The 17,656-nt window shown below is 47.6% G+C and overlaps 1 protein-coding gene across 1 annotated transcript; it reads left to right on the forward strand.

Annotated features, from left to right (window-relative positions):
- The first annotated feature begins 3,286 nt into the window (after window positions 1-3,286).
- On the forward strand, window positions 3,287-4,195 carry LOC143925601 (taste receptor type 2 member 40-like). Its single transcript, XM_077450074.1, has one exon. It carries the CDS (start codon window positions 3,287-3,289, stop codon window positions 4,193-4,195), a length of 909 nt encoding a protein of 302 aa, XP_077306200.1.
- Window positions 4,196-17,656: the final 13,461 nt, after the last annotated feature.

Below are 17,656 nucleotides of genomic sequence, written 5' to 3' on the forward strand. Positions count from 1 at the left end.
TCGAGTGGATCTGCACCCAAGGCCATAGCCTTCCTGCGGGCTGGTCAGGAGGACCAGGACCAAGTACTCAACACTTCATACTGGACCGGAACCACGAACCACGTGACATCCGTGTCTTAAATACCCTCTCCCAGAAGGCACAGCAGGAGGGCCACTCCCACTGACCTGGCTCCGAAAGAGAGTAACCAAACGCCTGACTAGACCATAGTTCCACGCCTGCCACTAGAGACCCCCTGTGGCCATACTGAACATTTCACAGCCCAGCCAGACTGACACAAAAGTCTAATTTAGACAAATAGGCCCAAACCAAACTGTAGTCTTGCCAAATTTTTAACTTTGAAAAACGTAGCGGGTGCTCTTCAGGAGCCCGTCGCTACACAGGGATGAGATTTTTTTTTCACATGCATTGATGATGTCTGCATGACATTTCTCAGGGTGTGTCTCCTGATGGTGACAACAGTGAGCCACGTCTGTATAATGTGTGTGAAAACAGCCACTTGTAGTCTCCATGATGTTCTGTGGTGCGGCTCTGTACTCCCCACTCCTTCACATAGGTTGGGGTTGTCTTAATGTGTCTTTATTGTTTAAGCGGCCCATCCATTAAGGACTCATGGGCACTGCCCCCTCTCTCCACGCCACCCCCTATATGAGCAATGGATAGAGTCATGCATTGCGTGAATCTATCCACGGCCATGTAGGCCACCCCCTATTTAGGCGTCCAGCCCCTTTCAGAACTCTGGGTTCATGAATTACATCGGCGGGGGGGGGTTTAGGCACATGATTAGAGCCAGAGGCTCTAATAGGCTTTAAAATAGGGTGGGCTCATGGCGCAGCGCATTGCGTATGGAGCCCACCCAGGTGTGTTAGATAAGCAAATTAATATTCGCTTTTCTAACACTGAACCACCTCTCTGCCAATCAGGAAGCCCAGGTCTCATACCCATCACTTGATTGGCTGACAGGACAGGCGATCCTAGTGGACGGCTAGCAAGAGGAAAGAGGAGATGCACGGTGGAAGCATGGAAGACACAGGAGCCGCCGACTGACCCACAGCTCACCTGTTGCCTGACCCGCCACCAAGATGGGGTAAGTGCTGGTCAGACAATGAGGGAGTAGGCGGGCAGGTGGGCGGGACGGGGGGTGTTGATTAAATGCAGCCCGGGGGGTCACAGTGGCTGCATTTGATGGGCACAGTGGCTGCATTTGATGGGCACAGTGGCTGCATTTCATGGGCACAGTGGCTGCATTTGATGTTTTTTTTCAACAACTTACCTGTATGTTGTTTGCGGTCTCAGACGGTCTTGGTTGGGCATGCACGCCGCCATTGACCTGCTCCCACTTTCATTGGACACAGCAGGAGCCAATCAGCATGTCCGATCCCCACGGTGGCAGCTGGCCAGCCACCATTGTTCGGGGGGGAATGACACCTAGCCTCCCACTGAACTAACCATTGGGAATCTTTTCATAAAACCCTTCACAAGTGGTACCTCACACTCTACAAACGATCTAAAATGTACCCTGGCAGTTCACCCAGCTGTTGCCCACATCTTGTGGTTTTGCAAGTCCTTCAGCTCCTTCTGGAAACACATTTTTGTTCTGATCTCCTCAATCTTCGGAGTGACTTCCATTCCAAGCTCCACACTAGCTTTACTCCATTTAGGCAAAGAAAAATACCCTCCTGGATCCAGAGGCGCTATCATTCACTTACTTTTTACAGCCAAATTAAACATAACCGGATTGTGGAAAACCTCCAATACCCCCTCCAGTTCTGCCGCCATTGCCGACTTAAACTCAATTGGATATGGAGAAAATGCTTGTTAGAAAAGCCCTACAGACAAAACATTTTGTAACTAAGAGGTCACAATGGCCAATAGACCCAAAAATGTACTGTGCAAGTGTGAATAAGATCAGTACCCTGTCTTACTCTGTGCTCTCCTTCCCCTCCCCATTCCCTCCTCTCTCCTCTCTCTCATTCCCTCCTCCTCCCCCTCTCCCATTCCCTCCTCTCTCCTCTCTCTCATTCCCTCCTCCTCCCCCTCTCCCATTCCCTCCTCCTTCCCTTCTTCCATTCCTTCCTCCTTCCTCTTTTCCATTCCCTCCTCCTTCCCCCATTCCCTCCTCCTTCCTCTCCCCAGTTACTTCCTCCTCTCCCTCTCCCATTCCCTCCTCCCTCCCCTCTTCCACTCCCTCATCCCTCCCTTCTCCCATTCCTTCTTCCTTCCTCTTTCCCATTCTCTCCATCTGCCTCCTCCCATTCTCTTCTCCAATTCCATCCTTCCTCACATCTCCCATTCCCTCCTCTTTACCCTCCCCCATTCCCTCCACCCTCTCCTCTCCCATTCCCTGCCCTCTCCCATTCCCTCCTCCCTCCTTTCTCCCATTTCCTCCTCCTTCCACTCTCCCATTCCCTCTTCCTCCCCCTCTCCCATTCCCTTCTCCTCCCCCTCTACCATTCCCTTCTCCTCTCCCTCTCCCATTCCCTTCTCCTCTCCCTCTCCCATTCCCTTCTCCTCCCCCTCTCCCATTCCCTTCTCCTCCCCCTCTCCCATTCCCTTCTCCTCTCCCTCTCCCATTCCCTTCTCCTCCCCCTTTCCTATTCCCTTCTCTTTCCTCTCTCCCATTCCATCCTCATCCCTTCTCATGAGAGAATATAATTTTCAAAGTGCTGAGTGTATATAATAGTCATAGTGCTGAGTGTATATAATAGTCATAGTACTGAGTGTATATAATAGTCATAGTACTGAGTGTATATAATAGTCATAGTACTGAGTGTATATAATAGTCATAGTGCTGAGTGTATATAATAGTCATAGTACTGAGTGTATATAATAGTCATAGTACTGAGTGTATATAATAGTCATAGTGCTGAGTGTATATAATAGTCATAGTTCTGAGTGTATATAATAGTCATAGTGCTGAGTGTATATAATAGTCATAGTGCTGAGTGTATATAATAGTCATAGTGCTGAGTGTATATAATAGTCATAGTGCTGAGTGTATATAATAATCATAGTGCTGAGTGTATATAATAGTCAATAAGAGACAAACAGCCGCCAGTCCTGAAGTGGTTAATGCATTGGTATAATGGAAAATATTCAAAAATTGCTTATGCAGTTTGTGTTTTGAATATCGGTACTGAAATGAAACTCATCACATTTATGCAAAGTCAATCATGAGACGGATCTCTGAAGACTATTTCCATATCTCCAACTCTAATTATATCATTCTGTCTGCTATCACTGGACGTGTCCTCTCATCTCTGTCCGGAGATCACACCAAACCTCAGCATGATGCATCCGTACTTCTTATCCATTTTAGTCTCTTCAGTCTTGGGACTCGGCTTGGCAATCCCTTCTTACACTTGTATTGTGATGGGTAACCTGGACATCATCAGAAAGAAAGGGAAGTTGAGTCCCACCGATGTGATCTTTCTGGCTAAGGGGATTGTGAATCTTCTCCTCCAGTGTGTGATGAGTATAGAGGGAATGATCTTTGTCTTTTCCCTGGAAATCTTTAATATTAAACAAGTATTTGTATTTATGAGCACATCAATTAATTTCCTAATCTATTACAACTTCTGGTTGACCTTCTGGCTCTCGGCTCATTACTGTACCACCATCACCAATCTCAGCTATGGGTTCTTCATCTGGATAAAGAGAATTGTGTCCAATTTCCTGAGTCACCTTCTATTCCTGACAGCACTTGGGGTGTTCATTGTGAGTGTCCTGGACTTTTGGGCTGTCAATGCAGAAAGTCTTATCCAGTCTTCTGTGAACAGTACAAATGTCTCTGTTATCAGTTTGTATAAAGTGTTTTCCTATCATGTGTCTGCAAACACCCTAGGCGTCATCCTTCCATTCTGCCTTAGTCTTCTGTGCCTGGTCCTCACTTCCTCCTTTCTGCTCAGACACGTCTGGAGGGTGAAGAATAACGACTCTGGATCAACACGTCCAAATCTTCAGGCTCATGTCACTGCACTGAGGACAATCTTCTTCTTACTTCTCATTTTCACATTCTTCTGCATGTATCAAGTGATGACTTTTCTTCCAAGTTCCTCACTGTCAATAGTTTTTTGGAATTTACAATTATTATCTCCATCGGTGGAGGCCGCCATCATCTTCCAGGCCAGCAACAAGCTGAGAAGGATCATTCTGAGAAGATTCTGGACCAGAAGCTGGAGGAACACAGAGACTTAACATGTGGAGAACGCTTATCTTGAGACTCTAAATATACACTATAGACATTTAGTGTGATAGAGATCAATGTAAAATGTTTCCTAAGTCATAGCATTTTGTTTTGTATGGAGTGTGGAAGGGTAATATTATTATTATTATTATTATAATACAGGTTTTATATAACGCCAACAGTTTGTGCAGCGCTTTACAATGCATGAGCAGACATTACAGTTACATTACATTTTGATACAAGAGGAATCAGAGGGCCCGGCTCCTTAGAGCTTACAATCTAAAAAGGAAAGGTCAATTGATACAAAAGGTAATAGCTGTGGGGGGTTGAGCTGATGAAGGAAGTAAAACAGTCTTAGTTAGAAGCAGGATAGGCTTCTTTGAAGAGAAGGGTTTTCAGGGATCGTCTAAAGATGGATAGATTAGGGGACAGTTGGACAGATTGGGCTAGGGAGTTCCAAAGGATGTGAGAAGCTCTGGAGAAATCCTGGAGGCGAGCATGGGAGGAGGTGACAAGGGAGCGAGAGAGCAGGAGGTCTTGGGATGACCGAAGAGAGCGGATTGGTTGGTATTTTGGGACTAGGTCAGTGATGTAGCGGGGGACAGAGTTATGGACGGCTTTGTAAATTATTGTTAGTACTTTGAATTGTATTAGTTGGGTGAGTGGAAGCCAGTGGAGGGATTGGCAGAGAGGGGTGGAGGACACTGAATGAGGTCAGTGCAGGGATTGGCAGAGAGGGGTGGAGGACCCTGAATGGTTGGTAATTTGGAAGAGTCTGGCAGCTGCATTCATTATGGACTGTAAAGGTAATCCAATGAGGAGGGAGTTTCCATAGTCGAGCCGAGAGATGACCAGGGAGTGAATTAGAAGCTTGGCGGTGTCATTAGTTAAAAAGGGGCGTATACTGGAAATCTTGCGGAGGCTAAGGCGGCATGATTTGGACAGGGATTGTATGTGGGTCTGAAAGGACAGTTTCGGAGTCTAATGCCCCGTACACACGAGAGGGATTAAGTCTGACAGACCTCCAAAGGAGTTCCGCCGGAGTTCTGGCGGACTTTTCGACCGAACGGACTTGACCACACACCATCACACCAAACTCCGACGGAGTCGAACGTGATGACGTACGACTGGATTCGACGTAGGAAGTTCCTAGACAGTAGCCAATAGCTGCCCTAGCGTCGGTTTTAGTCCGTCGGAGTAGCACACACACGAGCGGATTTTTCGAAGGGGACCGGGTCCGGCGGAGTTTCGTCGGGAAAATTTAAAGCATGCTTCATTTCTAAAGTCCGTCAGACTTTAGCTTCGCTAAAGTCCGTTGCAGCCCACACACGAGCGGATAGTCCGCCGGACTCAGTCCGTCGGAGTTTGGATGTCGAAAAGTCCGCTCGTGTGTACGGGGCTTAAGGTTACCCCTAGTGATAGAAAGGATGAACCACCGCTCCAAAGTAATCCTCGAGGACTGAAGCTCTGTCTCCTATTGATGAGCCCCGGGTGCTGACCATTACACACACCATGAGAAAACAAGCAGGACAAAAATCTGGATACCTCCACACTGGAAAAAGACTTTAAATCCCATCTTTAATTGAAACAACGTGGGTCACATCAAAACAGGGTACAGGAAATCCTGACGCATTTCGCACCGTAATCTGTGCTTACTCGTAGTTACCCCTAGTGCCCTGGCATGTGGGGACGGACTGATAGATGTGCCATTGATCTTGACAGAGAAGTCAGGGGAAGGAGCACGTGGGGGAGGAAATATTAAGAGCTCGGTTTTAGATAGATTCAGTTTGAGGAAGTGGTGTGACATCCAGGCTGATATGTCTGTTAGTAGATCAGTGATGTGTGAGGAGATTGATGGGGTGAGCTGTACTATATATAAAATATATATATATAAATGGTAGTGAAAGCCATGGGAGGCTATCAGCTGACCCAGGGAGGACGTGTAGATCAAGAATAGTAGAGGTTCAAGGATAGAACCTCGGGGAGCCCAACGGAAAGGGGAGTTGGAGAGGAGGAAGTGGAGTTGTAAGTGATACTGAAGGTGCGATGAGATAGGTAAGGTTTGAACCAACGGAGAGCGCAGCCATGGAGACCAAGTACATTTTTTGAGTTGAGTTTTGAGTTTTTTGAGGAGGAGGGGGTGGTTGACTGTATCAGAGGCAGCAGAAAGGTCCAAGAGTAAGAGTATGGAATAATGACCGTTGGTTTTGTTGTTAGTAATTGTTAGTGAGTTTTAGGAGGGCAATTTCTGTGGAGTGCTGTGGGCAAAATCCAGACTGAAGGGGATCAAGAAGGTTATTCTCAATGAGGGGGTCACTCAGTCGGTTGTAGACTAAACTTTCAAGGAGTTTGGAGGCAAAAGGGGGTAAAGAGATGGGTCTTAAGTTGTTAAGATTGGTGGGGTCTGAGGCTTTTTTTGGTATGGGGGTGACTAGCGCATGTTTCAGAGGGTTGGTAAAGAAGCCAGTAGAGAGTGAGAGGTTGAAGACATGAGTTAACCTCCCTGGCGGTATTCCCGAGTCTGGCTCGGGGTGAGATTTCAGTACCAAAAGCGGTAACCCTGAGCCAGATCGCGTCGGGATCGCATCGCAGGATCCATGTAGAGGTTACTTACCTTGTCCCCAGGATCCTGCGATGTCTCCCCGCTGTGATCTGTGAGCCTCCGTGTCTCGCTCGATTCACTGTGCCGAGCTCTGTTCCCTGCAAGCGTTACGAAGCACGGGGACAGACTTCGGCACCAAATTCAAAAAGTAAAAACACAGTATAGATCCAGTACACTGTAATCTTACAGATTACAGTACTGTATCATATAATTACACATCCCCTTTGTCCCTAGTGGTTTGTCCAGTGTCCTGCATGCAGTTTTAAATTATAAATACTGTTTGTGACAGACCTAGCCAGGACACAGGCATTTTGAGAGGACTAAATGTGAGCCTCTTGCTGACTGATTATGGGCCCTGGATTTTAAGGGGCACAGGGTGAATGAGAACCCCACTATAATCTGTGCTAGTCAGATTCAATGCTGTATATATGTATATATAATGTGTGTTGTCTCATGCTGTTGGGACACACACTGTCAGATGCTAATGTCATCAACTCCAGCCACCTGTCTGTTGTCTTGTATAATGTGAATGAGTCTAGTCTGGCTTGTAAGAGTATTCCACACATTATTGTTTGTGCTAATTAACCCTGTGTTTATGTTTATGGTAATGTTTATTGAATAGTCAATCAGTGAGCTAGGAGACAAAGTCTTACCCTGAAAAGTCCTATCTCTCAGACAACTAGTCTGGGTCAATGATTAGATAATTAGCTCATGCTAATTAGGTTAGGTTTTCTCTACTGTATTATAAATACTTGTCATTTTGGTTCTAATAAATCAGTCCGTGTTGAGCAGCTAAGCAAGTGTCGTCTTGTTTTGTGCTTGTGAGCGGTTGGAATATCTGATATCTATATTCAGGACTTAGGAAGCGGTATACTGACGGAAGCACTCAAGTGGAGTGTGGGGGATTGGATCCGTCACACTGTTCTTTCTGCCAGGAAACTGGAAATTGTCCATGGCAATCAAAAAATGTCAGTTTACATTAAAAGTGCTTTTAGACCAGCTAGAAAACAGCGATAATAAATTAGAATCACTCGCAGAATTGAGCGATAGCGATTTGTGGGGAAATTCATCATCAAACGCTAAAAGTAATGACAGCGACAATTCTACAACTCAGCAAATTTCAGTGTTTTTGATTTGATTACATTATTGAATAATTTGTATTGTTTGTTATAATTATTTATAGTTATTTATTATATTATCATTTATAATTTCATGTTTCAAACTTTATCATACCCGGGATGTTTACTAGACTCTGGTTTGGACAGATTTAAGGGCGTTATTACTAAGTATTACAGGGCTACAATATAAAAGGCCCAATTTCCATGCAAAATAATGGTATCGCTTTCAGCACCTAAAATCTGAAATAATCATACCGTCAGGGAGGTTAAGGAGTGTAGGATTGAGTCAGATGGTGACTTGATAAGGGACAGGGTCCAGGGTGCAGGAGGTTAGGTAGACATTAGAAAAAAAGTTTAGGTGAGGGAGATGTCTGTAGAGCGGAGATCTCGAGACGTATTGTCTCAATCTTATTTTTGAAGTGATTAGCAATCTCCTGGGCAGTGAGTAAGTTAGTGGGTGGGGGTAATGGAGGACGAAGTAGAGAGGTAAAGGTAGAAAAGAGTTGATGGGGACTGTGTGAGAGGGTGTTAATGAGAGTGTTAAAGTAGGTCTGTTTGGCAGTGTGGAGGCAGGAATGGTATTTTTGGAGGGCAGATTTATATCGGCTGAAGTCTTGCTGTGACTTAGTTTTACGCCACAGACGCTCAAGAGCAGGGCTACATTTTTTGAGGCTTCTGGTATTGTCTGTCTGCCAGGGTTGTAGCGGTCGGGGCCTGATTCTGTGCATAGTGAGGAGGGTGAAGGTATCTGGGGTGGATGACAATGAACTGTTGTAGACAGAAGTAGCCAAGTTGGGACAGGACAAGGATGAGATTTTGTCGTAGAGACAATCTGTAGCAGAAAAAAGAAGAGAAGGGTTAAGATGGCGAAGGTTTCTACGGGTAATAGGTTGGTAGTTGGAAGGCAAGGAGGAGGCAGACAAGGAGAGAGTGAAACTAATAAGGTGGTGATCAGATAGAGGGAAAGGAATATTGGAGAGGGTGTGTGGAGTGCATAGGTGGGAGAATATGAGGTCAAGGCAGTTGCCAACAGAGTGAGTGGAAGCGTTTGTCTATTGTTTTAGGTCAATAGAGGAGGTCAGGCTCAGCAGCTTAGAAGTAGCGGGAGTGTTAAGATTACCAGGGATGTCGAAGTCACCAAGAATGATTGATGGAATTTCAGAGGAGAGAAAGTAGGGTAACCAGGCGAAGAAGTCGTCAAGGAAGTTTGATACCGGTCCAGGGGGCCGATAGATCACAGAAATTCTCAATGAAACTGTAGAAAACAGACAAATACAGTGAGATTCAAATGAAGAGGGACAGAGAGGGGGGTGAATGAAGAACCTGAAAAGTGCTTTGAGGGGATAGGAGGATTCCAACACTGCCTCCTTTCCATCCACTAGGCCTGGGAGAGTCCACAGGAGGCCACCATAGGAGAGAGGGACGCAGGAGAAGGAAGGTCAGATTCTTGAATCCAGGTCTCAGTAATTGCACGTAGGTTCAGGGATTTAGTAATAAATAGGTCATGGACGGTGGGGAGTTTGTTACAAACAGAGCGGGCATTCCAAAGGGCACAGGAGAAGGGGAGGCTGGCTCTAGGCTGAAGAGGAATAGAAATGAGATTGTGTGGATTGGGGCTGCTAGCAGAGGATGGGTTGTGCCGGGTATGTTGGCCGAAGGTAAGCGATAGTGGTCCAGGATTTGGGGAAATATCTCCAGAAGTTAGGAGAAGAAGAAGGGTGAGAGAGGTGATATGGGAGTGAGACTTATATGGGGGGACACGTCCCAGTGGCCTGCAGGCTTTATTGGTATATGGGTTTAGAATTAGCAGGAGCTGATGAGTGCAGTAATAAGGTGAGGACAGGAGTGAGGGTGATATATATATATAATCTGTGGGGGGGAGAAGATGGGTGAAGGAGAGAGATTTAAGGAGAGAGGATGTGAGAACCAGGGCAGGGTGGTGGGGGCCCCTGGGCTTGAGTCACTTTCGGGCCCTACTTTCTATACATTACCGTATTTATTGGCGTATAACACGCGCCGGCGTATAACATCCCAAGTTTAGGAGGGAAGTTTAAGGAAAAAACTTACTTGTAAAATACCCATCAATGCAGCCTTGTCCATCCATCTGCTGCCTTGTCCAATGTCATTGCAGCCTTGTCAGTGTAGCCTTGTCATTTGCAGCCTTGTCATTGCAGTCTTAAAGTTTAAAAATGGTACAGAGTCCTGTGTATCTTGGTGGCTCTCGGGTCCTCTCGGTGGCTCTCGGCGGCTCTCGGGTCCTCTCGCAGTCCCGAGCGGAGCCGAGAGTAACCGAGTGTACTCAGATCGGCTCACAGTCACGCCCAGTCCCTGTGTTATGTCCATCATAGGGCGTGACTGGGCGTGACTGTGAGCGGAGCTGAGCCGAGTACACTCGGGTATGTATCTCGGCGGGGCACGCCGGGCCCCCTATTGGGACGGGGCCCATGGGCTTGAGCCCAGTCAAGCCCAATGGTAACTCCAGCCCTGGTGAGAACTGTGAGAAGGAAAAGTAGGGAGTGCATGATACAGATACAGAGGGGTGAGATTCAGAGGAAGCCGGGATGAGAGAGGAAAAGTTTGGAGAATCCGGTCACCTGTAGTCTGTTTAATGTTCTGCAGAAGTCTGTTGTGTATTTTCGCTTTGTGCATTCGGTGAAGTGCTGAGTGGAAGTGAAATACTTAATCCAATATGAATACTTTATCCAAGATGATAGTTGCCAATGCAATCCCTGCCTGTGCATCCCCTAGGTAAGGCCTTTTATACTTGGATGCAATCTTATATTTGGGTGGGGGTATTGCCAATTAGTCAGGATTGCATAGGAGGAACACATGGCTAACAGAATGAACTTCTCACACCAAGGCTCACCAGAAGACACAGCAAGAGAGCAGAAAGGTCAGAGCCATACAGATAGGAACAGCTCATAATTTAGGTATAAAGACAATAAGAAAGGTAAAGAATTTGAAGGCGGCATAGATCACCAAAAGCACATACACAGAATTAGCAAGCAGATCCCAGTTATATCTCCTGTCATATTTTAATAGCTGTCTGTGTTCCTTACTTGGGTTTTTCACCTTCTCGGTTTGCCCCGTTTAGGGATGGCTGCACACTACCCTGTTCGGTTCACATCAGAATTTTCGAACAGGGGAAAAGTTTGACCCGAACTGCAAACTCCATTGAACTCTATGGGAAGCAAAACATGAGAAATGAAAAGTCCCCATTTGAAGGCTTATATGCAAGTAATTGGCAATATATAGGGGTAATGGGGGGTCTGGGTACTGCCCTGGGGGACATGTATCAATGCAATTAAAAAATAATAATAACATGAGTGCGCATGCGCGAGGCTCCCAAGATGGCCATGATCATCTAGAGCCCCGCTGCCTCGCGGAACAACGGGACCCCTAGCGCACGGCACGGCCACCCTAACGCTTCCCGAGCAGCAAGGGCAGCTTTCCTAAGAGTTGGGGCACACCACCGGATGACCGGGGGACCGGCAAAACGAAATCTGGGTCCGCTGTTTGCATTGCTGGATGAGAGGGAGAAATCCAAGATGGCCACCGCAGCACAGCTCCTGTCCCAGGAACGCCGCTCCACAGGCTATGGCAGACTACAGGTCAGAAACAGACTTTCCACCTCTCCATGTCACCCCAGGCAATCCCAGGGGCCCACCCAAGGACATCACGCCGTCCCCGGCCTCCACGATGTCCCTCCTGGAACGCACCCTCCAGGAATTTTCCCCATCCCCCTCAGGGACACATATGGCTCCCCAGGCAGCCCTGGCCTCCCATGAGGTTGCTCATACAGACCAAGTATCCCACATGGATGCCCTATTCTGTAAGTTCTCTGATCTGCTGGAAAGGGGACTCTCCCAAACTGCCCTGAAAATCACGGGGGAATTAAAAGCTGACTTTATTAACCTGGGCTCACGGATTGAAACGATCGAACACAAAATGGAGGACACCATTGCTAGATCCAGCCAAAACTCCAGGCACATTTATTCAGTGCAGAAGCAACTTGACCTGGCCGTGGCCCGCATATATGACCTTGAAAATAGGTCACGCAGATACATCAGAATCCGCGGGCTCCCGGAATCGATAGTTGATGTTTCCAAAGCAGTTCATGACCTAATCACACAGCTAATCCCTGACATCCCAGCTAAAAAACTGGAACTTGACAGGGTCCATAGAACCCTTGGCCCACCAAGGAAGGATGGCACTCCACGTGATGTAATTGCCAAGCTCCACCATTTTTCTGTGAAAGAAGAAGTTATGAGGAGAGCCAGATCCATGCAACACGTCACGTGTCAGGGTCACCAGGTTCAGATCTTTGCAGACCTTTCCCCCTCCACCATACAGAGATGGAGAGCACTGAAACCCCTTTTGCTTGCACTGATGCAAAGAGACATAAAATACAAATGGGCTTTCCCCTTCGCTGTCTGGTTCACTGACAAAGGGAAAACACACGCTTTTTCAACGTTTCCTGAGGGGGAGAAACTCCTCACCAGGCTGAAAATTGTATCTCAAGAAGCTGACATGGACACTTCTAATTCTGGGCAAGGCTCACACAAATGGCCAACACCTAACAGCCCACAATCACCGCTGTGGACTTCCGGAAGAGCCAAGAAAGTCAAGGACAATGCATCTACCTGAGCAGTACCCAGGCCTCAATTTCTACTCTCTATTTTGGGACTGACCGTCCGAGGTCCTGGAGAGGGCCAGAGGACTTTTCCCCAACCATCGGGAGATTGGTACTCCACCATTGTCGGGCCCTGTTCCTTACTAGGACCTACGTCGTCCTCACCTCCCCTCAGTTTTACTACCTCCGGATGCTTTGCAGTTCCCCATACCCCCTTTTGGACTGACCTTGACCCCACCCCTGACCCGCTCCCCCTCTCATTAAGCCCTGCAGATCTCTGAGAAACCACTATAGAGGGCTTCAGACTCCAGCAACCGCCCCAGATATGGAGACTCACTTCATGGTTACTACTTCGTTTCTACTGGCCTGTCTCCGCGTCACCTAAACGCAATGTTTGGCCGTGCCTCAAGTTTTTCCTCTTGTTTGTTCTTTATTTTTGTTTGTTGTTAAGGCAACAGATTGAGATTCTTCCCGTCTGGGGGTTCCTGGTTCTGCGAGGGACCACTTGCGTAACTCCCCCACCCTCGGTCTCTCTCGGGTGCCTGAGGGTCGGGACATCTGACTCTATGGGTCAGTGGTTATCATTGACCTTTCTTAGGATTTCGGGGGGTGTCTCCTGCCCTGATCTCCTCTTTCCTTTCCCAGGAACACTCTCTTTCCTTGTCCTATCCTCTTCTGTCTCCCCCCTAGATAATAAGCTACGTCTATGTATTGTTTTTTTGACACTGTCGTATTTTTTAGGTATATTCTGGCACACCCTGTCTGTGCTACACTCAACGAGAACATCACAGGCCAATGATCCCACTACTGCTGCCCAGAGCTCCGCCACTAACTGGGTAAGTGAGGTCGTTTTCAGATGCTGGGCTCCCCCTCTGCTCCATGACTGATCACCCAGATGTTAGGCTCAAGATAGCCTCTCATAATATCCAGGGCCTCAATTCCCCCATTAAACGCAGAAAAGTTCTTGACTACTATAAGTCCCTGAAACTGGACATGATTCTACTTCAGGAAATGCACCTCCCTGTCCGGTATAGTCCCAAGTTCCTTCACGCACACTTCCCCCAGTTCTATCTTGCCAATGCAGAATCTAAAACCAAGGGGGTAGCCATATTGATAGCTAAAACGTGTAAATTCAACAAAAGCTTTGAAATGGCAGACCCGGAGGGAAGATTTTTACTCCTAAAGGGCACTGTGGGAGACCACCTTTATTCAGTGGTCTCCTACTATGCCCCGAACACAGGCCAAGTCAAATTTTTTGAATTCCTGCTGCGCACCCTTGCCCCTTATTTAAAAGGGGCAGTCATTGTCGGAGGTGATTCTAATGTCGCCTTTGACCAAGGCCTCGACAAATCCTCTCCCTTACATTCTCGATTGACCCGGCCCTCTAAAGCAAGCCTACGGATTGCCAAATTGCTCCATGCTTATGGCTTGTCCGACACTTGGCGGGAATTAAACCCCTCGAAGAAGGACTACACCCGCTTTTCAGCACCGCACCATTCCTATGCGAGGATTGACCACATTTTTGAACCTACTTCGCTCCTGCCCCGGGTCGTTAAAGCTTACATCACTGACACGGTGGTCTCGGACCACTCCCTGGTAATTGTGATGGTCCTCGGGGGATCTAGTGGGAGACACCCCAGACATTGGAGGTTAAACAAATCTCTTCTGTCTGAGCCAACAAGATTAGTGGAACTTGACAAAGCTCTACAGGAATATTTTTCCGTTAATGCGACACCAGACATCTCCCCCGAAACCCTGTGGGCGGCGCACAAAGCCTTTATTAGGGGAAAACTCATACAGCTAGGAACTCAAATCAAACGTGAACGGCAATCAGATATCTTTAAGCTGGAAAAGGAATACTCAAAACTCAGAGCTCTACACAAACAGGACCCTCTCCCACTGCCTTACTTGACAAGACTCGACTAGAACTCAACCTTATTCTAACCACTAAAGCTGAAAAATTTATTAGGTGGTCCGGCCATAAATTCTATACACAGGCAGACAAAATAGGCACACTCCTAGCCAATAGACTCTCCCCTAGAACCAAGTTAAGCACCCTCCCTAAGATCAGAAGTGCGGGTCACCCGCCCACCTCTAACCCACTCAAAGTTCTGAACGCCTTTCAGGACTTTTACACTTCTCTATACAGCAGCCCTTCATCTCCCAAAACAAACCTTCTTCCACAGTTTCTGGAAGGACTCCCCATTCCTGTCATCGGATACTCACAAACAAATAATGGAATCCCCCATTCAGACAGAGGAAATTCTGGGAGTCATAAAGGACCTCAAGAAAGGCTCCGCCCCAGGACCTGACGGACTCTCGATCCCCTATTATAAAGCCTTTGCTAACAGGCTAGCCCCCCACCTAGCCAATCTCGGCAATCACAAAGCCAACGGAAACCCCCTAGATTCCCACCTAAACACAGCGTACATCACGGTCATACCCAAACCCGATAAGAACTTGGAGGATGTCAGCAACTACAGACCTATATCTCTCATTAACAATGATCTCAAAATTCTCACGAAAGTAATGGCCAATAGGCTGGCTTCCTTCATTGGGCGCTACGTTCACAAGGACCAAGTTGGATTTATCCCTGGCAGGCAGGGACCAGACCAAATACGGAGGGCGGTTGACATTGCCTCCATACTGCAGTCTAATTGGGAGGGGGGACCCAAACAATCCGGCTTCCTTATTTCCTTAGATATCCAGAAGGCCTTTGACTCGGTCTCCTGGCAGTACATCTTCCAGCTCTTTGAAAGGTGGGGATTTGGGGCTCGCTTCCTTGGCTTGCTACAGGCCTTATACTCTCATCCGAGGGCCCAAATTAGACTTCAGAGTTACCACTCCACTCCCATATCCATCACTAGGGGTACCAGACAAGGATGCCCCCTTTCACCCTTCATATTTGCAATAGCTATTGAAACGCTAGCAATAGCAGTCCGTCACAATACGGACATCAGAGGAGTCCAGTGTGGTAACCAAACACACAAATGTGGGCTCTTTGCAGACGACATACTGTTATTCCTTACCCCCCCCCCCCCCTTACCACCTTGCCCAATTTGTCCCGAGTCCTGGACGACTTTGCCAAGATCTCAGGACTACAAGTCAACTACTCTAAGTCTGTGGCACTAAATGTATCTCTCCCCACCCACCTAGCCAACTCACTCGAACAATCCTTCCCGTTCCAATGGAGTGACACTGCTATCAAATACTTGGGTATCTCTCTCATACCTTGGACTGAGATGTTGTACAACCAAAATTATCCTAAACTATACAGACAATTGGAAACTGACCTTTGTTCATGCTCTAAGCACGAATTTTCTTGGCTTGTCCGGATTAACTCCATCAAAATGACCCTCCTTCCTAAAATCTTATATTACTTTCGCGCTCTCCCCATACCTGTCCGGAAGGACCACCTTAGATCTCTGCAAAGCAAGATATTGAAGTACACATGGGGTAACAAGGGGTATCGCATTCCTCAAAACATGCTATTCCTTCACAGGCGCAGGGGTGGGTTGGGTCTACCTAACCTCCACAAATATTACCTCGCAGCCCGCCTGACCCAACTCTCCACGATTACTCCAAATACGAGAAACCGGACTGGATGTCCATTGAACGCTGTTCCGTACCCTCATTCACGCTAGACTATCTATTGTGGTGCCCTTCCAAAGCTAGGCCGCCCATCCTGTCTCCCACCCTCTCCCACTCCTGCTCCCTATGGGACGGTCTCCGCAGGGAGCCGTCCCTGGTCTCAACAATAAGCCCACTGGCTCACATCTTTCGCAATCATGATTTGCCTCCTGACCTCAATATTATCGCCTTCAAATGGTGGTTGGACAAGGGACTATCCCGGATAGGACATTATTTTACCTCAAAGGGACCAATCTCCCTTGCCCATTGTATCGAACACTTGGAGCTCCCTGAATCAGAGAGATTCCGCTTCCAGCAAATATCTCATTTTCTACACTCGCTATGGAAGAACAAGCCCCTTCCTCCCCCATTCACTGGAAACGAAACCTGGTGCGGTAGGATCGGGGAGCAGAGGGGCGGCATATCAGCAATCTACTCGGCCCTCACTGGTCCAACGGGCAAATTCCCTTATATGACAGCATGGGAGACCGACCTCCAAACCTCCGGCAGTCTGGAGACCTGGCAGACAGCCCTAGCCAGATCCTTTTGTGGGATCCAAAACATCTCACTTATGGAAGCTAGCATTAAATTGATAACCAGGTGGTATCTCACTCCCACCAAGTTAGCCAAAATTTATCCCACGGCAAACCCATTATGTTTTAGAGGGTGTCAACTTCGTGGCTCCATGATCCACATCTGGTGGGAATGCCCTAGGCTTCGATCATTCTGGAATAAAATCTTTATCTTGCTTTTCAGGGTAACAGGCTGCCGGGTCCCAAGAACTCCTGAGGTTGCGTTGCTAAATGCTCCTGTTCCTTCGTTACCTATAAACGTTCAGAAACTGACCCACTTTATCCTTTTAGGTGCCAAAATTGCGATTGCCACCACTTGGAAACAACCCAGGCCCTCTTTCCTCACAGTGAAGAGGAAGATATCCTGTATAATGTCCCAAGAAAAATTTTCAGGCATCTTGTTGGATACCACACCTAAATTTAGAATGGTATGGGATCCTTGGGCCCGATACATGGGCATATCCCTCCTGCTGGAAGTGCCCCCAGGCTTCACCTAAACGATAGAGTCTGCCCTCTCTGACTGAGCGGCAGACGACCTAGCTTCACACCCTCTCACCCTTCTTCGGAAGTTGCTTCCCCCCCCCCCCCCCGCCCCTCTGTCCTATTCTCTTCATCTTCTTTTCTCTTTTCTTTCCCTATAGCTCACTTTTCTTATGAGTACCTCAACAGAGCAATAAATGACAGGTTTACTATACAGACGGAATGCTTATTGGGGAGCTCCTTGTGCGTTGCAAACTGGATGCTCTCTCCCTGTGGGAGGTGGGGGATCCAGGGGACTGCACCCCTACCCTGACACAGCAAGATCCCTATTAGGGGTGTTGGGGGGGTCTCCTGGTTGCTCCCCCAGACTGATGCTATTAATGGGCTCCTCACAGGGCGCTACCCCTCGGTTTCTCCCTTGGCCCCTTTCTCTTAGA

The sequence above is a fragment of the Lithobates pipiens genome, unplaced genomic scaffold (assembly GCF_037356315.1).
Source record: "Lithobates pipiens isolate NorthernLeopardFrog02 unplaced genomic scaffold, aLitPip1_a1.2 Scaffold_22, whole genome shotgun sequence".
In the NCBI taxonomy this organism is placed as follows: Eukaryota; Metazoa; Chordata; class Amphibia; order Anura; family Ranidae; genus Lithobates; species Lithobates pipiens.

Bases quoted from the DNA above. Each gene is read 5' to 3' on its own strand.
- LOC143925601 (XM_077450074.1), top strand. From the start codon at position 3,287: ATGATGCATCCGTACTTCTTATCCATTTTAGTCTCTTCAGTCTTGGGA.